This window comes from Apteryx mantelli, chromosome 1 (genome assembly GCF_036417845.1).
Source record: "Apteryx mantelli isolate bAptMan1 chromosome 1, bAptMan1.hap1, whole genome shotgun sequence".
NCBI classification, from domain to species: domain Eukaryota; kingdom Metazoa; phylum Chordata; class Aves; order Apterygiformes; family Apterygidae; genus Apteryx; species Apteryx mantelli.
In genome coordinates, this window is record NC_089978.1 from 102,960,006 (window position 1) to 102,986,332 (window position 26,327).

At 39.4% G+C, this 26,327-nt stretch overlaps 1 protein-coding gene across 1 annotated transcript in view; it reads right to left on the minus strand.

Annotated features, from left to right (window-relative positions):
- Positions 1-26,327, minus strand: part of DOP1B (DOP1 leucine zipper like protein B) — a 50,469-nt gene that overhangs the window by 8,350 nt on the left and 15,792 nt on the right. Inside the window, exons 7-28 of the mRNA XM_013955326.2 lie at positions 25,603-25,703; positions 25,029-25,143; positions 22,312-22,432; positions 21,693-21,812; positions 20,986-21,091; positions 20,302-20,493; positions 18,822-19,515; positions 17,043-17,311; positions 16,089-16,241; positions 14,956-15,056; positions 14,029-14,219; positions 10,950-12,567; positions 10,210-10,321; positions 9,416-9,604; positions 7,977-8,102; positions 7,223-7,357; positions 6,499-6,554; positions 5,493-5,597; positions 5,341-5,407; positions 3,842-3,983; positions 3,351-3,433; positions 3,011-3,120 (exon numbers count right to left, since the gene is read on the minus strand). Of these exons, the coding sequence (XP_013810780.1) occupies positions 3,011-3,120; positions 3,351-3,433; positions 3,842-3,983; positions 5,341-5,407; positions 5,493-5,597; positions 6,499-6,554; positions 7,223-7,357; positions 7,977-8,102; positions 9,416-9,604; positions 10,210-10,321; positions 10,950-12,567; positions 14,029-14,219; positions 14,956-15,056; positions 16,089-16,241; positions 17,043-17,311; positions 18,822-19,515; positions 20,302-20,493; positions 20,986-21,091; positions 21,693-21,812; positions 22,312-22,432; positions 25,029-25,143; positions 25,603-25,703 (4,906 nt within the window). The remainder of the gene's footprint in view (positions 1-3,010; positions 3,121-3,350; positions 3,434-3,841; positions 3,984-5,340; positions 5,408-5,492; positions 5,598-6,498; positions 6,555-7,222; positions 7,358-7,976; positions 8,103-9,415; positions 9,605-10,209; positions 10,322-10,949; positions 12,568-14,028; positions 14,220-14,955; positions 15,057-16,088; positions 16,242-17,042; positions 17,312-18,821; positions 19,516-20,301; positions 20,494-20,985; positions 21,092-21,692; positions 21,813-22,311; positions 22,433-25,028; positions 25,144-25,602; positions 25,704-26,327) is intronic.

The window sequence follows — 26,327 nt, forward strand, 5'->3', positions numbered from 1 at the left end:
ACAAGATGGAGGGACATCCACTGCAACTCCCTCCTCAGAGGACTCTATGGAGGAGAGAAGAACAAACCCATCAGTTCCCAAGTGTCTGAAGATACATGGTTGTCTCTTGCTTGTGGCCTTCCTCCTCCTAGCTTCCAGTTTTCCTCAAGGAGCACAGGGAAAGGCCTTTGAACCTGACAGGTCTCCTGTCAGTGTGCCCTGAACGTGCTCCAGGCTGTGCCCAGACCGAAGGCCTGTGCTTCAGGGGGTGCACACAACACTATGGGCTGCCTTTCCACCTTCAATCAATACTCAGAATACCTGCTAACACAGAAGTTTGCTGGATAAAGTTAGGGCATGTCATGGGTTCAGTGCTCTGTTAGAAGCAACAGCATGTCAGCAAATGTGACAGTGTCACTTTGACCCCTCCAGCCCTGAGAGACATGTGGCCCCAAGTGACTGCCAGCAGCAGGCTGTCTGCCACAATCAGGAATGAGGGCAGTGCTGCACCTTGTGTATTGTCAAACCAAAATCTCATGGGCAAGACTCTACCACTGCTGCTCACTGCCAATGGCTGGTGAAGTTGAGAGACCCAGTGATATCCTGAGCTTATTTGTATGTAAAGGGGAAATGAGCTTCACCATGAGCTCAGTCCTCAGTGGCTCTTCAGTTACCAACTGCTTTGTGTTCAGAATAAACAACAACTCTTTAATCTGCTCCCGCGAGGCAAGGACAGGACTGGAGCATTGCTGCCATAGCCAGGCTATCATTCTATAACTGCCTGATTTGGGGAAGGAAAGGGACTGGTGGTTGGTTCTTATTACAGAAGCCCAGGAGGGAGTTTTATTATGACAATGTGTTGTGCAGGCAGTTGACCCAATGCCTGGCCCGAGACATCCATACAGACAGGATGTGCAGTTTCTGACACAGGTGATTTATACATGGAAGATCTCTCTCACATATCATGGTCCTACGGCAACTACTTTTACAGACAAAGCAGCCCTTGTGGTCAAAACAGTGATGTACATGGTTTCTCTGCCACTTTGAACAAAATGCCTCAATTTCTGATGAAATTAAGGCATTCATTAAATAACAGAATTAATTCACTTTGCAAAGCTACCATAAAAATGAGTGTAGAGAAGCCATACACATACCTGGGTTTTAACTGACAGCTGTGCTTAGGCCAGCTCTGGGATAGAAAGGGATCTATGGATGAAAAGTGTCTCTAGACGTGCCCCTGCTCAGATCTTCCTGTGGGGTCCAGGGACAGCATGCACTCCTCTAGATACTACTGCACAGTGACCCTCAGACTTGAGCTGAAACAGGCTGCAGGCTTGCCTTTGTGCTCCTACTTGAAGATTTCTTCTGGCTCTCTGTAATAGGCACATATCTGCTGTGCTGTTCATCTCTGATTTCTGTCCAGGTCTACATCCAGACTACCAACAAACTCTTGGCCACTTTCACAGTGGCTTTGTTTCCTTGTTGCCCTTCTTTCCCAAGGGGCAGAAAAGGTAGGTGTCAAAATGGCAGAAATTGAAAAGCAATGACAGTAAAAGGCAATGAAAGCAATAGTATTCAGCAGCGGGGAAAAGCAACAGGGCTAGTGAAGTTGGGAGCGTTTACATGTCAGAAGTGTGGAAGGATGAGGAAGGAGAAGATGACAGACAGGTATCAATTGCAAGGAAGAACTGAGGGCCTGCAGTGGAGGACAAGCTTACTTGGCACAAGAACAGCTTCAGGATGTCCCAGGTTTGAGTGCCTTCTATTGGCCCATGTGAGGCAGGTACACTCTAGACCTCCTCATGGTAGCATGGTCAGGAACTAGTAAGCCCTGCTGGGTCACATTTGTAGAGGAGCTTCTGTCTTAGTTTCCTCCAAAAGGATTTTAGTTTGAGCAACAAAACTGCCTGGAGAACTGAACCAACTTTTCATAAATGGAGACAGTTCAGGGGATTCACTTCAAAAGTCACACTACTGCTCTGACAGATCACTAATGTAAACACAACCATCAAGTATTATCCTGAATTCTGATCATCCATTACAGGAGACAGAAGAGTCAGGAAAACCACTCTAAAAGCATAAAAACACAACTCATTTCAAAACATGTCCCTATGAGTCTGTCTCCAACAGCTGTCTCTTTAGCAAAATGCAGATTCAAAGTGGGCAGTTAGCCCTCTCACTGGCGGCTGCAGCACTGACAAGTCTCTAGACACAAATTGTGATTTAGGAGCTCAACTCTCTTTCAGAGCAGTTGTTCTGCAAATCTTTGGTAGGGCAGAGTTGACAGATCACTTTTAGGTGTCTATGCTGAAAAGAGATCTGGCATTATTAGCATTAACTTCCTGGATAAGCTAGATACATTGCCAAAAGGAAAGGTTTGTATTATCCTACTGCGGAGAATGGCTCATCGTTCAAGATGCAAGATCACCAGACAACTAAGGCACAGAGAACAACTTGGAACAGCTGATAGTCTCAGTGACTTCACATCTGAGTAGCTTTTCAAAACATTTATTACAAACACTTACCAGCAAGGAGTTCTCATTACCTGTGCTCTTCCAGTTGGGATGTGTATGTTTGTGGGCAGCAAGGAGAGGGAGGAGAGTAATCCTAGAAGTTTATTTTAGCCTACTGTGCCTAGTTCCCAAGACCTTCTACAGTGAGTGGCAAGAGAAACTCTTCTGGAGTGTGATTCAGCAGTTTTCTCCGGGCACGGATTACAGGGCTAACGCTCATAAAGGAAGCTTCCCTTTCTTGAGGAAAACTTACATTTGATAATGAAACTACTGAGATTTTTTTCTAGAGCAAAAGGTCATCTTTATGTTACACGAAAGGGAGAATATGCTTGTCTGTCCCATATAGTTAATGACTAAATTAGAAAATTATTTAGATGAGGTTTTGTATTTCCAGTCTCCAGCTCTAACAGTTCCCCGTAACTATTAAACACTCATGAGCAGAAGGAAAAGAAAACAAAGCCAAGTCTTACAGTGTGCTCAAAAATCAGACTTAAGAAAAATCAAGAGAGAGAAATCACCTGTGGTTGCGTAGATAAGGAAATACATAATAAAGCAAACGTGAAATCAATGGCACAGCTTTCTCCTTCTCATCACTCCGGTAAACCATGTCCAAGAGAGAAGCAAGAACCTTAAAAATGAAAAGAATGTCTCATTAAACCTACAATAGGTATTTCTGACAAAAGGGCAGAACATGCTATATTTCAGGATAGTATGTGTGTGTGCAGAGAATGTCTCACTAAAGATTTAAGCTCCCATTTAATCTAATGGGAAAACCTAATGTATTCCCTTGCTCAACAACAGCAATCAATAACCACCCCATAGATGAGAGCAGCAACTACAAAACTGGTTCCTACTTACTTCTGCAAGGAGTGAAAGAGCTTGGACACTGTATATTGAAGGAGCAGAGGCAGAAACCATTGAAGATGGTTTCACTGATGTATCTAGAAGAGGCAAAATCATTTAGTTTGCACTTCAGACAAAACACGTTTAAACTTTGGTGTTTGCTAGTTTTCTTCCTAAATAGAACTGTTATTTGCATGTTGGTATTACAATGAAATGCTTCTAGGGATCTTGCCAGGATGACATACCTCATGCCCCATGCTGTTCTTTCCCATGTATTGCATGCATCTGCAGCAAGTTTTCTCCTGTATTATACACAATCTGCAGATATTTATTAACCCTGCTTAGACTGGCACAGAACAGTGAAGGACAAAGCTTATTTTGCATTTTACTTTTTGTCTGTATTACTTCCTTCTCACGAGGACTAAACCCTCTCTAACACCTTATACTTTTCAGTGAACTTAAGCAGCACATAGAAAGTAGCAGAAAATCAGACAAAACCATGTTACCGTTCACATCTTCAATGTTGAACTCATCTGGTGAAATCTGAGGTTGAGCTTTCACTTCTAAATTCCGGCTCAGCCAGCTAGTCTGTTCCAGAGAAGAACCAGCAATGGTCCCTACAGCCTCCAAGATTTTTTGGGTCACCTCCTATAATATAACCAGACAATCTGGCATCAGAAGAAATCTGTCATCACCTGATCAATCCAGTAAAGTCACTTTTACATGAACATCCTGCCAAGTTCCATAAGCAGGCACTTTTATCTGCATCTTAGAAACATAAATACACCTCCAATCTGTGCTCTCAAGATAACAAACTACTGCTCACTTCAAATAAAAGCGGACAAGAAAACAGAAAGCAGGAAAAATGTTAGGTTAGATTACTATGGAGATTATAGTCATGATTTTGCACACAAGCCATTACCACTAATATAGTATCTATTCAGCATCAGTCCCATTACACTGTATATATATTAGCTGTCACCTGTCAAAGACATGATCTGACTTGTTCAGCCCTTCAGAAATGGCATACCAATGCCTGTATTGTTTTGAACTCTGTTTTCAGACAATGCAGCTATCCGCCTTTTTCTTCCTTTTATACTTGGAGACCATTAAGTCAGACAGAATGCTCAGTTTTATTTTCTGGGAATCCATTTGACCATATTTCAGTCTTTCTATCAGTGTTAAGCAAGACATAGCATCAAACTAGATGAAGTACTTCATATTTCAACACATTGCATTCTCAGTGAAATAAAAAAAATGGTCACTAAGGAAAGGAGGTCCCAAGCACCCAGCTAAAAGCAGAGGTCATTTGTGAAGAGGCTGTAAGATAGCAAAACAGTCTTTTTATTATCATTTTACTGGCCAGTCTCTGAAGCAGAAGTAGAGATCTATTTTCTCTGTTGGCATACAAAAGTACCATAACCATAACACTATCTCACCTCATAGCATTATGTCGGCTCAGAGCCAATACTGCACGCATGTGGGTAGTGCTTAAACTGTTCCGGTGAAAGCATGATCAGTAAAGGAAGAGAATCCTGTTCTCCACCCCTTCTTTACATAAAAGGTGAGCTGATAGTCATTTACATTGCCAAGCCCAGCTATGAGCTTTAAGGATAACTATGTTACTAATTCCCCTAGATAGTTTTGAGGTTTCAGTACTTACATATATGATATGTACTCATGATATCACATTTGCATTATGATTTAAACTGAGAAAAATCATAAAAATACCCAGAGAAAACAGTTTTGAACACTCCATAGCTACCACTGATTTCACGTATTTTTAGCAAAATTTTGTTAGAGACATTCTGTGCATCAAGTATCTCATTTGAGTCTCTTGTATTTATCAGGCCTAAGTCACAACATTTGGATGCACATTCACATGTTCTCAAAGTACAGGTGAATTCAGATACAAAGTATGGATCATGCCATCTCCACTTTTACTTAGATGTACAGTACCAGATTAATGAACTAAAAGAAAGAGGTATACATGTATACACTGTACCTGCAAGTCTTTTTGGTCTTTTTTGTTTTCTAGAGTAGGTGTTCTAGTCACAAAGTCATTGAGAATACTGTGGAAAAATAATTCACTCCAAGTTAGTAACTGGACAGGTCTACTCAATGTACCTATAAACCTTATTCTCTCTTATGTTGTACCTGAGAAGCAGGAAGTATCCAGGAGGAGCCAAGTTCAACTGTGCAGACTCCTTCAGAAGTCCTAATAAGGACTGGAAGTTCTCCTGCAAGGCTGAGACAGGCAGTCTGACAAAAACAATACAAACAAAAAACAGCCAAGTCTGAAGTTAGGGTTCAGGGACCTCCCCCCCACCCCAAGCACACACACAAAACCCAGAAGACCCACAACCCACACATGCAACTTGGTGACCCTAAAAGCTTCCACTAAGGCTGGTCTTTTAAATCCTGTTCCTTCCTAACTGATCCAACAGTGTGGCAAATATCTGGCAGCACAGGCAATATGCACACATCAGTACATGCTAGCAGCATGTGCAATATGCCAGCCAGCACTGTAAAATGGGTGGGTCTTCAAGGGGAATAAAAGGAATAAAGCTTAGCTAACCCCTCCATTACATGCTAGCTTACTTTTTAATCTCCCTAGCTTATTGCATACCATATATATTATACAGCCTCCTGTATTCCAGGGCTTCCATGGGAGAAAAGCCAATTACGTGAAGAGAAGTTTTGATCAAAGGACTATTGCCCCTAAGCTGTCTGACTCCCTACGTTTCCAACACAGACTGGATTCATAGCAATGCTATTGTATCTTTCTGAGAAGACTGGAAGTAAGATTTAGCATTCTCTATCCATTCCTCTGGCAATACAGAGTGGATAAGGGGAGAGAAATATTGTAAGAACCTATACAAGTGTCTTGCTAATGAGATGAACTGCTTGAAGTATGTTGCTCGCTATTAGTATGAAATGAGACTTTCAGACTGGCGTTATCAATAGATCAGTGAAACATAATGACGCAGCCCAACTATTTTGTGCCTATGTCACTTAGTAATGAAGTGGCAATAATCACTTCCAACATAAAGGTGTTCTGTGCCATAGCACCATGAAGATCAAAGTAAAACTAAAACAGTAATACTGTTACCCTAACATTTAGGGTAAAACAGAAAATCCTTTTCTATAATGACTGAATTACCTTTGAATGAAAGCATAACTGAGCTGGAGCACCGGAATATCTACAAGAGAAGATTTCTGAAAGACAAAAGCAAGAATGCAATTATTCACCCTCAAATAAAAGACCAAGTTGTTGAGTATTTGTGTTAGATGGAGAAGTCTAGATGCCTTCTTTGATGCCATTTGTACTCCCAACAGGCGACCAACTACGATACAACCATCTATACAGCAGTATGAGGGAATTTAGAGCTTTTAAATAGAGGACCCTAGTTCAGAAGCAGTCACATTACTTCTGAATATCCAGTACAGTTTTTCTGAGCTGAAGGAGCTCCTACAAGGGCATGCACGGCAGCAAAACTGTCTTCCTTGAAAGCTAGTCAGAAAACAGCAGAGTCAACATGGAAGAATTACTAACAGTTCAGCTCAGGGCAAGGAGATAGAATGGTGTCACTGAGCTTTACATTCGCAGTAGCTTTATGAAACTTTGTCATCTTCTTCAGTACTGGAGGACTCCACAGCTTTTCATTACCAGCAACTTCTCTAGCAAAATATTCTGAAGAACCTACTTACTTTGATGGATCTGAACACAGAAACCTACATTCTGGAAAACATGACTTATTAAGGAACAAAAATGATGCATGCTTTTTAAAAAAATACCTTTGCTTCTAACAGTATTTAAAAGACACATTGAAATAGAGCTAGAATAGAATATATTAAGAAAATTGAATTGTTATCTTGGCAGTTACCTCTTCGCCTTTGATTTGTGATGGTTTCTTGACTACTTCTTTGACTAGCTGTAATATAGTGTCAATTTTCAATGTGTTAAGTGCACATATCAAATCCACAAGAATAAGCTGAGATGCACTAGCCACTGGAAGAATCTGACAAAAAAAGAAACACAACAAAAAACACCCATACCTCAGTCAGATAAATTACTGTACCAAGCAAAACATGAAGTTGAAAAACAGCTTTTTGTGTGACTAATCAGATACCAACACCTAGGCAAAACTTAAATTAGACAAGTTAAATCAACCGCAATGATTTTCCATATCAGGACTTTCTCCAACACCTTCATCAAAGCAATTTCAGTGTGCCCAAGTGAAAGCACAAGAGAAAGTCTCCTACTCAGAATCTATGCTCAGTTCCAGGGAATACTATGTCTTAAATCTTCCTCTGGAAGTGGAGCTGATCCAAGATCTTTACAGTAAAATTGGCAAATCATAGTCCTAAGATTATAATCCAGTATTAAAGAAAAAGCGGCTATTAGTGTTGGACTTGAACTGCCACACTGTCCTTTTTATTTGATTACTTCTTTTGGTTTATTTGTAGTCCTGATCCTTTGTAGAATTATGTATTAATAAGAACACTTGAGATTCTTCAGTGGCTTGCCTTTGTCACTTGTAAAGACGTTAACAAGACCAGAGTTTAGAACTGGTCATATAAATTTAACATTTGCTTTTACATTGAAAAACTAAACATGTATTTCTTCTTTAGTGTCACCTTTATTTTACTTTGATTCCTATGAGGTTTCTTGCTGTTCCACACTGCTGCAATTGCTGCCATCAACTGGATTCCAAGTTGTGCTGTCAGTGGATTCAGGAAGTCCAATATTTTAGTTTTTAATGTCTACAGAGGAGAGGAAAAAAAAGATTTAGCCTTTGCCTTACAAAGTTTAGTGATGACGAGTCATAAGGTTTTTTTTTTTTTAAACTATTTTTCCTTTTCTAAAGATATTCAGAAAAGGCAACAAAAGCAAAAGAATCTCTTTATATGCTTGACAGTCAGGCTACTTTTGATAATTTGCTCATGAGTTAGTGTCTTCCTTATGGAAGGTAGACACACACCTTGGAAAACAGACTGCAAACAGAAAAACTAACTTCTTGTTGTGGTATATTCTCTCTTCTCCTCCAAGTATTTTTCACTACTACAATTTACCAACATCTAATGGAAAGAAGGAAGAATCTAGTATTTTTATTCCATCGGGTGTTTATAAATTTAATGATTAGATAGAATAATATGCAGACTATTCAAATGAGTAAAGAAAGCTGTTCTGTAATGAACAGAAAGTTAAAAATCAAAGAATGAAAAGGATTTGAAGGATGTAAAAGATGGGAGCTTAGAATAGAGTCTCAACGATCTGCTAAGAGAGGTTAAGAATTTTAACTCTGCTTTAGGAAACTAAGTACTATGTTTATAAAATGATGGCAACATCCTTCCTTTTACAATTTACTATGTGTTTCAATACATTTTGATGCCTTTTGTAAGAATCAAAGTTTGTAAATTAAAAGACCAAACTGGATGTTTTCAGACACCAACTATTACTCAGATGCTTAACAGCTCTGAGACAGCTTGCCTATGGAAAAGTAATTTTATGATTTTACTAGAAATCATTAAAAAAGGAAAAAACACAGAACCGAACTACTATTATACATACTAATCTAAATGTAAACAACTGCAGTGGTTCATTAACACAATGAATTTCCTCCACTTACTTTAAATGAAGAGATTAAATTCCATGAAATAAAGTTACCAGGAAAAATCAGAGAGACAGCACTTATATTGCCATATCATTCACAAAAAGCAGAACTTTCATATGTGGGGACCACAGCTCTGCTCAGTTGTGCTTCACTGCCTGTTGAAGGTACAGACAACTCAGGAGAGGCTGGCTCTACAGCAGCCATTAACAGAAGCTCACAGAAAAAGTGAAACCAAACAGGTCAGCTAGGGATCCAGACAGGTAGAAGGAACAATGCAAACCTGCTTTTGTAGGCAGGTACTGCACAACTCTGTAGCTTCTAAGAGTTCCTCAAAAACTCTTTGTGCCATAATATTGTTTTGAGGATGGCAAAACTATTCCTATGAACTCTATGTAAAATGCCCGGGTGAGGGAAGGGAAGGTAAGAAAGATGAGACATACAGCAGTTTAAAAGAACTCCTACCTTGGTTGCTTTAAAGTAGACTGAAGAAGAGCCTTTAGTTGTTCCAAAGAAGTCAGCTGGCCTTTTTTGAGAATCTTCCCTCTTTATAATGCTCCAAAGAAGAGACACGGTGTTAATGATACGAGGCAATTCTTCCAAAATGGCATTCCTTGCATTTCTCAGGTTTGTGGGTTCAGCTACACATGATGACTAGAAAAACAAAAATGAATATTAAAATACTTTATATAATGCACTGCAGAGTCACTGCTCCTTTTCTGTAATTAGGAGAATCTTTTGTAATGACAACTTTAAAAATAATTAATTCAACTGTTCTATTTCTGAATTATACTGGTACTATAAGAGTTTTCTGATCACTATTTTGGCATAGAGAAAAGCAGTTTGCTGAAAAATTGTATATTAGGATAATATCCTCTTCTTATGTTACTAGGACAAAAAATGTAGAGAAAGCATGTTATCAACATCTGCCTGACTCAAAAGAAAATAGAAGACAGTTATTGATAGAGCAACTGTAAAGAAGCTGCACAAGATTAATATTTGCATGATCGAGATCATCTTAAACTTCTTATGCTTAAAACTAACCTTGTTTGCTTCAAGTAAAAAATGAAGTTCAGTCCCATGCCCTTATACATTCACTTAGTTCTCTACTTTTGGTATGCAATTAGCCTTCTCTAGGGTTACCTTCCTTGTACAAACTCCCCTTCACTACTTATATTCACCTCTGAGCAATACATGCATGCACACTTTGATGAACTTGTGCCAAGTTGTTGAGTGAGTGGTGGGCATTGAGCAGTTACCTTTTTAGTTTGATTAGGGTGATCCAGAAGGCAGAAGTGACCAATGGTTGTCAGACCTTCCAAAAGGGTTAATGGGTAATCAGGTGTAACATTTTCTCTTTTAGAAGTTAAGCTTTGGAGGAATAAATAAAAAAGCTTAATAGGCCAAGGAGGTTATTATCTCCAATAGAGATCTATTTCTATTCAGTAGTTAAAGGAATATTGGAAAGACCAGACAGTAATACCAAAACATAGGATTCAGAAACTATGCTTGGATAATCCCATTTCCTTGTCTAGATCTTTTAGAATATTATTCTCCACCCCACCAGAAAACTTTGACATCCATGTATTTTTTCCATACTCCTTTTCCTTACTGCCTGTACTGGAGAGTAATACTGTATTTTTCTTCTCCAGGGTCTCCCTCCCCAGTAGGTCCTCCAAAATCCCAAGCCTTTTCAAAACCAGGAACTTCTTTTCCCCTGGACAGCGGGCAGAAGGGGACAGGAAGTATCACAGCATTCTTGCTGCTGGTCTCCTTCCTCCCTCATCCAACTGCAGTGAGCCTTGCTGCAAAAGCACTCCTTCCACCTCAGTCAGAGACAAGGGACAGACACCTGCGTAAGCAACAGGGTTTGAGGATCAAACTCTGGGAACCACAGCGCTAAACAGAATAAGATAATATGTACCACTCTGTAATAAGGGGAAATAAAAATAAATAAATAAGGTTTCAGCATAACAAATCCCACACTGCAGACTCTCACCTTGCTGATGTTTTCACAGATGTCTTCACAGTTTCATTTTCATACTGTTTGACAAGCTCATCCAGATTTTTACATATTTGTACAACAAATGGTGCCACAGTCCAGCCTAAGGACTTCCCAAAATAGGGCAGGGAACATGTGACTAAGCCTACCCAAGTGGGATGCATCCCATGGCCATACTCTGGTTGCAAGCCTCTAACAACAGCAGAGACAAATAAACCCTGTGAAGTTATTGGATGCGGATAGACATACTGCATTGCACCAATGGCCTGCTGGAAATTAAGAGCCTGCTGCCATTCCTTAGAGAGGTCTGGCTGATTCTCCTGCTCCTCGTGAGTCTGCCCAAGATGGTGCTCCAAGATGATCAATACCTGCAAAAGCTTCAGCAACTCAATCTGGAGTGGGTGTTCACTCCATATTTGATCATGCCCGAAGTTGATTAGGCTCTCTTCAAAGAGATCTTCTTCAGGAACATTACTAACTGCATCTGCCATAAGTAGTTCATAACGTTTTTGACTTGTGTACATAGATGCAGATAAAGAAAGAAGAACAAACTCTTGAATTTTGCATCTTCCTAGCAAATTGTGTATGAACTCTAGATTCTTATTCTCTGCTGACTTTGCCATGGCAGCCAGCTGGGTCATCATTCTAATCAGGACTTCCACACTTTTTACCTGAACATCTCTGTTGCCAAGCACATCTCTGTGTGTGACCTTCAAGTAGCATGGATAATAAGAGCGCAGAAAACTCAGACAGAGATAAGTGAGCAACTCTATTAGGAGAGAATGGGGACACATGGTTGGGGACTGAGTCTGAAGCTTGCCATAAAAACTCTGTCCTACAAGAGCTTCCTGATGGCGAGCTAGAAGATTGTAAATAAGATTCAGATGTGCTGTGGAGCTAGTATCCATGCTAGTACTAGCTACAGCTTCAATAAATTCTTTAGGGTTTGTTTTGAGTACTGCCTCCAGAACAGAAAAAGCATACAGTACCCTCTTGGAATCATAAGGCTGCAAATATAACAGCATGTGTTTGAACAAAGCCTTGATCATCTCCTGTTTTTCCTTTTGCTGCCTGAGCAACCTAGAATTGGTAATTTCCTGGAGCTCCAAGTCCACCTCTTCATCACTTGACAAAGATTCTGATGCCTGAGTCCTCTCAGAATCAGCACGCACAAGATTTAGTGCTACGCTGGATTTGGAGCTTTCAGGGAAGAATGCATCGAGGGAACTTGCATGCTTTGTGTTCTCTTTGCAATCCATTGCAGCACTATCATTTTCCTCATTGCTCACTTCTTGCAGCTCCAGAGAAGGAGAAAAAGAGGATGTATTTTCACTATCATGGCCTGTGCTGGTGTCGGCTGATTCTGTGTGCTCACTATTATCTTGGTCACCATCTGCCTCGTGTGAAGCTACTGGATTACAAGAGATATCATTTTCAGATTCTTCAGTTTTTAACGGGGGCTTCTCTGGATCTTTTTCCACTTCTGCCCAAATAGCTTCTCTATCCACAGTAGTAAATTGGCTCAGTGGAAGGTTTTCCTCAGAATTGCTCTCAGATGCGCCAACGGACTCTTTCAAAGAGACTTTTTTCTTGCGAAGCCAATCATGTATATCTTCTGGAAGAAAACCAAAAACAAAAAACCCAGCACATTCAAAAAAGTGTATAACTGGCCATTACACACAACATGTTCTATACTGAATAAACCAGTTTAAGAGAAAAAATAGCAACGATCAAGCAGCAGGTCTGCCCTATTTTGCTATTAATGGTAACAAATACGGCTAAAAAACAAAACAACCCTCCCCCAAACCCCACTTTCCTCAAAAAAACCCAATTAAGTAATAGAACAATACTAACCCACTCTTTGTAATAGAACAGGATCAAAACACAAAATATGTGTTGTTTCTCTTGCACTATGATGACCTAGATGTGACAATGTTTTTTATGTTTCCTGAACATAGAAAGTTTGTTGAGATCAGTAAGGAAGTGGTGAGGGTAATTAGCTCTAAACCCCGCCTCTCCCCAAAAACAACAACAAAAAATCCTCAAAGCACTCACTTATTTTTTCCTCTCTAATTACATGCAGCAAAACAAAGAAGGAATAAATTAGCTCCATGTTTGTATAGCATCTAATAAACAGCTCTCTTTGGATACTGGAAATGTCTGCCATCTAATTATTTGCCAATCAAAACAGAAAAACAATTACGCAAGCAGACAGTTAGGTTAACAGCAATGAGAGAGACAGGTGGCACAGAAGTTTCTTTTACACAAAACTACTGGCCACTTCCATGCTGTCTTCATGATCTGCTCCAGGAAACGACCTTGGTTCTTTGGATAAACTGGTGCAGGGTGTCTCATATCCACATCACTTCCAGCAATCCCCAACCTGAACTGATTGCCAGCCTTCACAGGACCTTGTACTCAGAGTGAACCCTGGCTCCATACCCATCCCAGTTTTATTCAGCTACTCCTCCACAGGCCTCTGTCACACCACTTGTGGTTATATGGCAAATGTGGAACAGACATGTTTTGTAAATGATTCCCTCACTAAGAAGCATATAGTGAATAAAGAAATCTGGCATGAGGGTGCACAATCTGCTGGGATAAGACAGGGCAGAGAAAGTAAGATTTGCCTGTCTGACCTGTCTACTCAAACAGTTCCTGGACTCACATAGCCACCAAACTGCTCCTGGATTTTGTTTATTTGGAGACCTAGTTTTTGGAGAAGGGATCATGTGAACAGTGAACACATATGCAGTGTGGATCATCCGGGTATGGGGATGAGTAAGAGCATGGGACAAGATCCCAGAGCAAAGCAGGGGGCACCCCAAACCAACAGTGTAGATGCAGCCACTGTGACAGAAGTGGTCCTTAGGCCTTGAACTAGCATGACTTACTCCTGAACTCTGTTTTAAGCATCACTAAAGGTACTTGGATAAAAACAAATCTATGGAACTGCTGCAAACAACAACTCATTTTACTGGTATGCCATCACAGTTCAGAGATTACCTTCAGGGAGTGTTCAGGAGTAAGTCATGCTACATCAGCACTTACAGTTTCAGTCTAAGAACAGTTTTACCTGCTGAATTTTTCTGTTTGATGTAGTGGATGGAGGTGCGCTGTGTCTTTGGATGAAGCAGCAGCAGCAGGACTGGTTCAAGAATCCGTGCAACATCATTAAGTGAAAGAGCACGGATCAGCCAGCCCTGTGCTGCGGCACCAATTGCGCCATCTGAACAATTGAGACTGTCCAGTACCACAAACAGAGACCTGAATGGAGAAATCAGAACGAAGAAGTACAACTGAAAGTCCTAAAAAGGTTAATGCAAACAACAAAATAGTGGCAGGGAACAGACACAGGTGCATGTTATAATAATGCTCTTTTAGGGCATGTTCAAGCAAGCACTGGACAATGGCTCATCTCTGCTAACAATAATATGATTATGCCCAGCATTCTCCTGAGTTGAATTCAAGTATGCATGCATTTGTAGAAGCAAGGCCATACATATATTCACAATCTAGGAGAAGAGCATATTTTAAAAGTTTTTCCACATATCTAGAAAGAATTCTACTGCTTTTGCTCTATTTTATACACAGGTTATGATCTTGCAACTAGGAAGTCATTCAAGACTAAAATATAGAATTTTTTTTTGGTGCAAATAGCTGGTTCTAGGTTTCATTTTCTTTGAAAAAATCTAACCCAAACCTTCAAGAAAAAAAAAAAAACACCTACTATGCAGAAACCTGTCAGTATACAAACTACTCTTCATATATGAAGTTGTTTCTATTCTTACAGGAACTTTCTTCAGAAAAGAAACAAAGGCATTAAGTATGCCATGCACACAGAGCAGTCGAAGTCAGTAAATCAAGGAATTTAAAAGATCTTCATTTTGCTCATGTGACTCTGCAGAGAACTTTTTCCCTTCCCAGAAAAAGGATAACAGAGCCAAGGATAATATGACAAAATACATACACACAAGCCTAAGCAAATGGAGACGGAAAATACCTGTCAAAGGATCGATTGTGAGAAGTCACTCTGCTGCCTTGGATCTCTCTGGTCAGATGCCACATGACAGAGAATCTGAACAGTGCTTCCAGCCTTGTCCCCTTTGCATGAAAACAAGACAAATATTTATTTTTTGCAGCATTTATCGCTGAATCAAGTTTTAGTGATTTTTAAAACCTCTAACAGAACAACAGTCATTGTGTAGGTGACTAGCAATCCCTCTTGTGTAGCCCGAGAATACTTCTCTATTTTGAAGCAGACTAAAACAACAAAATACCACATATCCATGAATACAAGACCAAAACCTATCAGTCACAATGCTTTTACAAGCAGAAAGAGATATATCAGTTTTTCAAAAATGTATTTCAACACTCTTGTGTATAAACATTTTACTCTTGGTTTGGAGTCAAGAAGGCTTAAAAGTTAGATGACCAATGGGAAGAGACTGCTACATCAGGCAGTGTTTATTGATAATTTTGCTTGAAAAGTTTGAACAGATTTCAAAATTTTTTTTAAGTTTCAAAATTACAAAAGCAAAGATATGAAGACAATACTTAAGACTGAAGAACACTTATGAATTTTATTGTGCAAGGTGTTTCTTACAAGTAAAACATAAGTTATGAAAGAACTGTTCTGTCATTAAACTAGGGAAGTAAAACAATTAAGAACTTGCTCACTTTAAACATAGCTTAGCCATTATAAGAAGTACTAAATACTATAGCAGACAGAGTCAAAATTATGCTGATGTACACACACAAGGTAACAAAATGTTTTGCTGGAATATGAAGTCTAGAAAAATTAACGCAAAGCAAAATGCTCTTAAAGTTATTGGTAGAGCTGGGTTGGTTTGGAAAACATTGACAAAAGACTGCAAGCTTTTAGATACCATAAGATTTAGGCCAAAACTGAAAATGCTCTAGTTTGACTGAACTGTATCCAGTGACTAAATTGAGCAGCAGTCCCATGATGAATCAGTCCCAGGGAACTGTAATGGGGAGGACAGAGTGTAGGATTCTGAGGAGACAGAGGGACCACATGAGTGCAAACCAGACTGGAAGCCAACCGGGGGCAGTCTGGGAAGCACTGAAACAACTCTACAGTGATGAAGGAGCTTTGGAGAGTACAAGACTTACTTTATCATGATCCAAAAGCGCATGGCAGATAATGTCTTCACAGATATTTGCTGATGGCGCCAAGCAGTGCAGCCTGTAGAACAGCTCCACACAGGCAATATGATGCTCCCGTGTCTCTTTGTTCAGCTGATTCCAGAGCACACAAGCTATTCTCTAGGGAACAATAACAACAACAAACAACAACAGTCAAATGCGCCATTTCTCCACTGACTTAAAAGCTTTCCATTACGTAAGTGCTGAAAGGGATTTCCAAATCTTCCTAGTTTAGCAGAGAGCAAGAATTCAGGTCATAAACTCAAACCTAAAGAACACAGCATTCCTACCCTAGAATTACAGATAATTCAGGTGTACATGCACCAGAAGTTGAGGAAAGCATTTCTACTTCTATTTTCTGGGTCAAAACTTAACAGATGATACATGTGTAGCTGGAAGCACAGAAACCAAACCAAATCAAACTAAACTTGGGACCCACCCTCACACTAATGCTAACCTCAATAAATGGTGAGGAGAAGGAAAGCATCTTTGAAGTAGATAAACTTAAAACAAGGAGGAGGGAATACTTTCAATATCTTTCACCCACTAATGATTTCTCTCATCTGAAACCTTAAAGGAGTATCAAAATTTTCCAAAGTGAAGCTTTCAAGCTGATGAAACCTAACCCTTCAAGTCAGAAATCAACTTCCCTCCCCCCCCTCCCAAATTTGAGCATAAAACCAACTAGCAATTTGAAAATTACTAGTCACTTTTGAACATCCTACTGTAAAGCACACGAATAAGAATAAAACTGCTCTCAAGTGCTTGTGGAAGAAAAAATGGCAAAGGCAGAGCATCACTGTAAAAGAGCCATTCCCCAAACATTTATGCTAGTAACATTTGCTTCCCTCCCCCCCACCCCCAAAAGTGGGGTGTACTGGGGCAGTAAAAATAAAAACAACAACAAAAAAAGCTTGACACCTGGTAGAAATCTGTTTTCTCCGAGATGAGCTTTAGAATTCCAGGAGCGATGGGAGGAAGGGTCACCATCTGCAGTTTTCCAAAGAAGGGGTTGTGGCCGGAGACTTTGTACCTCTTCATTCTGTCTTCAATCACAAGTGCCAGGGACTGGGAATGGTTGATCACCTCCAGCAGTGTGGAGATAGACACATTTTGAATGTAGCAGTCATTTACGCAGCAGCAAATCGTCATTAAGGACTTCAGCCACAGAGGGAAGCCGGCATCACAACCTCAGAAGATAAGTGAGAAAAACATTTTGGAATAATCTAAAGGTTATGGTCATATTTCCAACATTTCTTCAAGGAAGCTCACAGGACCAAAAGACAAAATGAAGTACCTGAATCCAACTGTGATTCTATCACAAAAATCCCTTACTTCAGAAGGACTCTCTTCAAAGCAAGTTATACTTTTTACCCTATTACTCCTAGCAGAAAGCTCCTGCAGGACCTCAGTATTCCAATAGTTAGTGGATTTCTACTTTCAGGTTTGTTTATTCACAACTAGTTTTTACAGCTGCTATTCTTCAGCTGTCATTATCAAAAATAATGAGAAAGGTCTGCTGAGCTAAAGAGGCTCTTTGGGGTAGCACTGACGCATATCATTTCAATAACCGAGAAGCACTCAAGGAACTGATAAGGCTAGCAGCAAGTCAAGCCACCGCTGCCTTTCCTGAATGAATAATCAGATATAGTTTTATTAATGCCTGACTGGAGACATTCTCAAGTATGAGTTCATACCTCTGGCTTCAAAGCCAAATGTTTTAACCGCTTTACCACTGCAACAGACTGAACACTCTTCATTCTCCACACCAGACACCTTCGGTATTGTTCAAAGATATTCAGACCAGTCCTTCGTTATCAGAGGTTCTCTCCTTTGGCTTCGGACCTTACTGCCCTTTTTGGGCTGTGCAGTAGACAATAATTCTGAAAATAAATTTCTATAGATCCTAAGATGATATCCCAAAAACTCGCAAAATTATGAAAGCAAGTATAGCTCCATTACTGACCACATGGAAGGCACTGCAAATATGGAGAAAGTATCAGTATCAAGCAGACTGCTCACCTGTGCAGCTGATAAGTGTATCATCACTTTACTAATGAAGACAGCAGAAATCTGTAGTGAGGTTAGAATGCAAATCCAAGTTTCCTACCTCTCCATTCACTGCAAACCTACCCTGTCAACCAGCCTTCAGGCCAGTAACTGCTCCTGCTAAAGCTAATGAACATGAATTCCCAGAACAAACAGGCCCTCCAGTTATACAGACTATATGTCAACTTAAACCCAATTCCTTTCAACTCTGAGGGTTAGGAAAGAGTTGTTTTGCTTCTGTTATTGTTTAGGGCTCCAGCTCTCAGTCTACCAGCCTTCTCCCTCTGTCACATCCCATTTTTTTGTATTTCCTGAAACTCCTGAACCTTACCACAAGCTCCTCTGCTAGCAGGAAAGGAGGAAAGAAAGGCCAGAAAGCCTTTTCATCCCTTCAGCTACAAGTTTTGTAGGGAAAGCTTTCAAAAGGAAGCGAGTTTAAAGTCTTGTGAAAAATGTTCCCTCAGCTCAAAGACAAAAACAAAACAACTCACACATACTGATGCAGGTAAGTTTTGAATTCATATGCAGCTTGCCTGCAGCCCAAAAGGCACTACTGTTGGCCCTTGTCACATCTCTTGCAAGTGACTGAGCTCATACTGCTATTTGCATCCTCAAATGATGAAGTTGTCCAGCAAAAGAATCTTTTCTTACCAGGAATCTGAAATAGAGAGAGATACAACTGTTCCATCTCCTCTTCCGAAAGATAGACTGGGAATGTGGTACAATCCAGCAAAAGGTGACAAGCCGCAGCAAAAGCTTCCTTGCAGTCTCCTCTAAGGGGTCCCAGGACAAGCATCACTTGCTCCAAGTCCCATTCTTCTTCCTCCTTTTCCTTTTTACTACCAGCGTTGCAGTCAGAAGAAATGGGATTTAAATTCTTGTGCTTGAACGGTGATCCTCGAATTGAGAACAAGTCTGAAAGCATTTGTTTAAACTGAGGTACAGTGATTTGCCTGGCTTCCCATGGGCTCTTTTTCTTGCTAGCACTTTCAGGTAATCTGTAGCCATTCTCTTTTTTCTCTCTTCCACCCAGATGCATTGTAGAGATGCTTTCATTACTTGCTTCTTGCAACTGCACCCCAAAAATGTATTTACTGGAAAACTTGGCAACCAGCTCTTGGACACAATGCAAAGTCTTCTGAATGCTCCCCCCTTTTTTCCAGACATCATCTCTCTCAAGGGTCACAGTTGGCAGCCCCAAGTGCTGAGAGAGCTCTGGGGAAGAGGCACTTAGACCAATGCCACTGTCTTCTGACTTCAGGGGAGGGAACGGAGTCTCATCTTCTTCCTGCAGCACAGACTTAGTCTCCAAGGTTATGTCCCCATTTTCCTTTTTCACTGGGCTCTGGAACAGAAATGTAACTTTTAGTTAATATGGCACTGTGGAGGTCATTTTAAAGTATGCAGAACTGTAGCGGGCACAGGGGAACAACAATGAAAAAACCCCGTGATATTTGGAATTTCTGGATCCAGATTACTTTTACAAAATGACATATGGTTATTGATAAGCAGTTCAACTGCATTCAAACCTAATGCATGTTTGCATAGTCCTCACACCTTGACTCACACACCAACAGACCTATATGAACATATATGTAGCAAATGAAAGCGCCTCCTTAAAACTAGACCATGGTTAAGACAATATTGTTTATGTTTGATTATTTCTAATCTGCTCCATTTATTTATTCTACTGCAAACCTTGGGAAGCCTGTGTTTGTGTAACTGCTTTATGCCATCTATTCCTCACTCCCTATCATGTTCTTCTGCACCCAAATAATACCACATTGTATTGAATGTGATACATATGATTGGAAGCCTCACAGACCTCAACAGCTGTAAAGCTGGGCTTGATCTGGGAACTTGAATCTTTTGCAACTACCTGCTGCAGGGTGCCTTTTCAGCACCAGAACGATCACTGTTGTGACAGTGAAGGAGTATAGAATTGGATACACAGTTAAGATTTACAAGGCATAAGAGAGCTCCGGAAGGGGCCACAAAAGATAAGTTTTTCAAAACTGTTTATTGTTGCAGTTATCATCTAGGTGTAATTTAGAACAGAAGACTTAGCGTTTTAGAATAAAATACGTCACTAACAATTTTAAACATCTGTAAGTAGATGAGAAACACCTACCCCATTTCCACTGCCTGTCTCTATGTCCAAATAGGAAGGTGGCATTTGCACTTTGCTCAGCACCTTAAAGCAGGTCTTTAAGGCATGAGTGAGTTCTGGTAAACCTAGCATTTCCGTGTTTTCCAGGAGAGACTGCACCATATAACTAAGCATCTGTGGAAGATACTGAGTCTGCACTTCAGAGTAGAGTTCCTAAAATAAGCAAGCATTGTTTAAAATAGTTAAGTAGCTTAACAGAAATTTCATTAATGTTGCTAGGCAGCTGAATAATAAAGAGTGAAAAAAACAGTTCATCAATGGCTAAGTTGTACAATCTTGCTTCAACATTATTCCTTCTTTCTTCATTCTACATGATGAACACTTAACCACACTCTAAAAATCCTCTGATAATCAGCCAGCTACTAAAAGACAAAATACCCCCAGGAAATTATTTACCTAAGGAGGCAAACCTAAGGTTCCTTTATAGAATCCTTTATAGAATCACCATATTTTAAAAGGCAAACAATTTTTATTTTGCTAGGCAACCGCAAGGGTAGCCATATACAAGCAAGCACAGGAAGTTTGCAGAACATATCATGCACATGTGCATTTATGACAATTTGCCTATTTCCATTTTAGGTAGTCACAATACAAATTACTCAAGTATCTAGTAACTTTGAAGCAGTTAAGTTCAGGTTGTCTTACCAAAGGAATCACGTCAAGCAGAAACATCAACAGTGTGCAGAGCTCTGAAATTGTAGGAGGAGTACTAACATTTTCAAGAGGATATCTCATCTTTGTGGATTTGTTTCTGGCATTGAGAGAAATATTTTGTAAACTTTTTTTCCTGTCAAAATTCTTGTTACAATAAAACAACTTCAGCCAAACCAGCACAAAACACTGAACAGCTAGGACCTCTGAAGTAAAGTAAAATGGGCTCCTAATACATTGGGGTAAAACATTCTGTCAAAACCACCTAAATTACAGCTTGTATGTGGGATGCTAAAGGGCTTGTAATTTTACACTTGAATTTCTATAGACAATCTTACTACTTAGAAGTATAATCTTCTCTCTGATATTTAAAAAGAGACAAACAGAGAGATATCTCTTTACTTTTCCTCAAAAACATTTGTTTTTCCAAGGAAGAAAATACCTTCCTTTTCCACCTCCCCTCCCAAACCCTTCTCCCCTTCAACCACCATTTTGAAAGTAATTTTTTCTCAGTTTGCTAGTTCTCATGCAATTGTTTACCTATTTGCACTCTTGAATTATTTTAGGATGCAACACACATATCTAACATGTATCTTGGCCCTACCAGTATTTAAATCCCTCAGAAAAGTTCCTCTATTATCTTACACAGATAGCTCTTAGGCAGCACTTTTTTGTACACTGCCATTTGATAACATAGTCACCTGAAACAATCTTCAAAACATCTGGTCATGTAGTCCCAAAGAAAATCTGTGCTCAAGGATGTAATCAACAAATTGACTGTTTTCACAATTTCTGAAGCATTTTTATTCTCTTTAATTGCACTGTGAGAGGAGAAAAAAGAAATGTCAATGAAGATTCCAAAAGTGTGCGTATTGCAGTATTATCTGTCCCATTTTAAAAACTTTTTTTACTCTCTCTCTACAGGATAAAAGACATAGAATCCTTTTAATTCAAGCACTAAACCATCTGGAGTTGCTAAATTTTGAGCATCTTTCTCCAAGAGAAAAGAAACATAACCTTTAACTTTGAAAATCAGAAAGCTAAGAGTTTTGCTACCAGACTGATTCTTGGCCAATATGATTGGATTTATCAGTGTCAACGATACGCGGTGTACTTCATTCTCTTCTCTGCCAAACAAAGACAGATATCAAATGTGTATGGGGAAAGACGCGAGGAAAGTCATAGAAAAACAACTTCTACACAGAAAGAAGTTAAGCTTGCTAAAAGCTTAACTTCCCTTAAACTGGTTAGACTTTATTAAGTTATGCTTTATTAAAAATGATACAGTTTCAGTTAGCAGTTGAAAACTTGTAGTTATACCTTGTAAGGATGTTGCCACTTTGATTGTAGCTAAGTTTGAGACCAGAACCAAGTGCCTCTTTACAGTAGGCATAAAAGGCTCTAATCACTTCAAGGAACAAATCCCCAACAACCTGTGGCCCTACATTCAAAGAAAAAAAAAAAAAAAATCAGTAATTGCACCAAAGTGATTTCAAGGCTGTTCAGTAACAGCTTTTTATAGACTTAAATTAGAGATAACTGAAATGAAATCCCATGAATACTCAAGTACGGAGAGAATGTTTACATATATTCTTTTTAAATGCCAGATTTTTAAAAACATCCTAGTTAAATATTAAATACTTAGTTAAATAAAACTTTACAATTTAAAAGTTTATAATTGTTCATTCTATAACTTTAAGGCATTACTTGGAAAGCAAGCATTGATTCTATGTTATACTTAAGATATTACAATAAGACCTACATTGTTCTCAGTCACCTCAGCCATTTATAAATGGGTATAATCACATGGTAAACCTGCAGTTGACATGCCAAAAAATAATCACCATGTCTGGATCCAGGAAGAAAACAAATGCATATTGGGAAATCTTCTACTTAACATACTAGCCTGATTAAATTGTTTGAGAGACAGAAGCTGGAAAAGTCAGTGATTAAGGAAGTTTGGGTGTCTAAATATATTATAAATACATATTAACATTTTCAAGGCTCAGCACTGCTTGTTTTTATCTGCAATTGTGTATAAAGAAGGTGAGCAATGAATGTGTAAAATACTCCAAACACGGAACCATTAAAAAAAGTTTATGAAGCATTCTGCTTCTAAAAATAGAAGTTAAGTAACTAAAAGTAGCAGTAAAGGTCAAGGATTCTTGTTTATGTTCTAGTTTGCTACCTTTTAAAAAAAAAAAAAAGAAAAGAAAAAAAGAAAAAAGATCCTTCTGCCAAATCTGTTTTAAAAGGAAGTGAAAGTCATACTGGCTTAGGGCTAAAGAATTTGCTTTTTTTGTGCTGGATGGAACAGAAGAAATAAGCTTTATGATGTAATTCAGCAAATACTTCTTAGTTGTAATTCAGATTAACACTGATTTTTAGCAAAATAAAGGAAAGGATAGTATCTGCCATCTACTTTGTAAATTAGGCTATAAATTATTTGATTAATCTAACAATCTTTGTCAACTGTTCCTCCAGCATTTTTGTCAGGAAATAAAAATGCTTTAATTGTGACTGGTTTTAGATGTTTTTAAAAAACAAGTAGCATTCTTTAAACTGACTTCTTGTTTCTAGAGTCTCGCTACTACATGCGTCCTTTCACACTCTAACAAACAGCTGAAGGAGGCATTAGTACCACTGTCTTAGAAACAGACTAACAACTGCTTTGACTGCTGCTGCCAAGGTAGCATTCATTTGTTAGATAAGTAAAATCGAATCCTCATTCTTCCTGTTAGTGCTTTGATAATCCTTTAACAGGAGATGTAGGGCTTTCCTGATCCATGAAAGAAAATACTCTTGCCAGACCTGGGGGCCTACAAAACCAACTGCCACTAGAGCATTTAGTATCAGTTACTGGAGTTTTATTCATGCTATAGACTATTGGCTTAGTCAATGGTAAATTCCTCCCCTCCCCAGGGCAACAACTTGAGCTAAGCCTTGAGGTACAGTCAGTCAGACTGTATTAGCTTCTAACAACTACCAGTTAACATGCTTTTCATACTTGTCAGAGTCATATAAAACATTTTTTAAAAGACTCCTATCTGTATAAGATTCTTAAGAATACCGTTAAATCCCCCAAATTTGTCAAGTCACTTTGACCTTTTTTTCCCGTTGTTGTTGTTTTTAAGCATAGCATAAAAAGGAGAACTTGCCCTTTAAAAGAACGGCTGGCAGGACCTCACCCTTGTGGAGCTGGGGACTTCATGTACACAACAGGACAGACATGTGACAGCCAGAGAAAGAGGAGGAAATTCTTCACTGCTCAGTCATGGAGTCTCAAACTATAGCTCCTATAGCAGCATCAGGTCAGCGTAGGCCTGCAGTACCACTGACAGAAGTGCTCCCACCTCCTCACTCCCTTAACAGGTTATTTCCTGCTGGAGCAACTGCAGGTAAGTGGCTTTGCCCATTTTGGCAGCAGTAACACTGTAAGCTGCCTGTGTGTCTACAGTGTCTGGAAAAGCAGCATGGTCATGAGAGTCTGATGCAAGTGTATAGAAAGGCCTGCTGGAAACAAACCCAAGAAAGCACTGGTAGCTTTCCTGATAGAAGCCTCCTTTCAAGACAGAAAAAGAAAAAGAAAAAGAAAGAAAGAAAAAGAAAAAAAAGCCTGACAGGATATTAGAGATCAGGCTCCAAGGAATGAATTGAATATTGAGGCTAGAGCAGAAGCGGTTCTAACTGGACCCCCCGATTGCAGTTCTGGGCACAGAAGAGTCATCCGCACTGGGATACATCCATGCTACACAGTGCAGTGCTCTGCAGAAAAGCCAGAGCTAACTTGCAGGGTGCTAGCTACAGAGCCAACTCATCTGCACAACTCACGCTGGACACTGCTCTGAACTGGTGTTACTCTTTTTGAAGTGACAGGAAGGAAAACAGTCCCCCTGCACAGTAATATACCACACACACACATTCAGAATTAGGAAGAACTCTGCATGGGGTTGTCCGAGTCCTACTTCCAAAGGTAATGAACATCAAGTCATCATTATAACAGTCTCTAGTAGTCACAACAGAAGTGACAATGTTACCTATTTCAGGTTTGTCAAGGAGGCTGATTAGGATGCGGAAAGGTTTCAAATAAGCTTGATTCCGTTCCTCCATATCAGACTCTGAGAATTTCTGATGTAATATTTCAATCAAACTCTATTAAAAAGAAAACATCTAAATGTTATATGAAGAAGAAATATTGCCATTTTATTAACAGCTGAAGTGTTCCTGAGCTTGATTCTTTTGTTTAGTACCAGCTACAAGGAAACTTCAATTATCCATACCTGTCAGACAAATCAATGACCTCTCCTAAGATACATGCAAGAGTAGATCTTATTCAGAAAAAGATTTTTAAATAATTCAGGCAGTCCCTCAATGATGCTACTCTTTAGTTTCATTAGATTCCATTTATATTGAAAGCACATATAATAATGGGACAGATGCAGCATAGAATGCATTTGGATAGATAAAAATATAACCAGCAAAAGGGTGTTATCTTTAGGGAAAGAAAGCTCTGAAGGACAAACCAAGCACAGTGTACAGTGAACAATCAGACACAGCTTGCTCTAAAGTTTAAAAGGATCATAACTATATCCCCATAAAATGAATACTGACCTCAACTAAAAGATCTTTGGAGTATTTTCCAAAAAAATAAATAGCATGGTCTTCAGAAGTCGTAGAGTCTGGAGCAAAAGTATCCCCTTTAATATCAGAGCCTACAAATTAAATAAAGGCATCATGACTACAGAGAAACACCACATTTATAGAGCACAATACAATATCAGTTATACAAATATTGAAGTCACATTGTATATTGTCACTTTAACCTTTGGAATTTTAACCTGTATAGATTTAAAATATTTTGTTCTAATGCTCTGCTTGAAACTAACTCACATACTGCCCAGGGAGAGCCCGCATAGAACAGTTTGAGACATCCAGATATACTATACTGGAAATAAACTGAAACCAAACTCAGATCCAGCCATAGCCTTCAGGCAACTACATGGCTGCAACTCATCATGTCACTTCTCATCTCCTCCAATACTGCTAAAGGAAGGCAGATAGGGAGAAGCTATAGATCCCTCACAGCCCCTCCTTGACAATTAAACCCACCTGGGAATCTTTAATAGACTACTACTTTTTGAAGAGCAAGGATAAAATAGCTCTCCACTCCATTCGGACCAGTGAGCCACTTCAGAATGGACCACAGCAGGGACTAGAAATAATTCATCAGATGTCCTGTGATTCAGGACAGTGGAATGAATTCAACCTCCGAAGAGAAGACCTGTTTGCCAAATGAATGTGTAATTTTATTAAACCCGTACTTCATAAATGTCAAC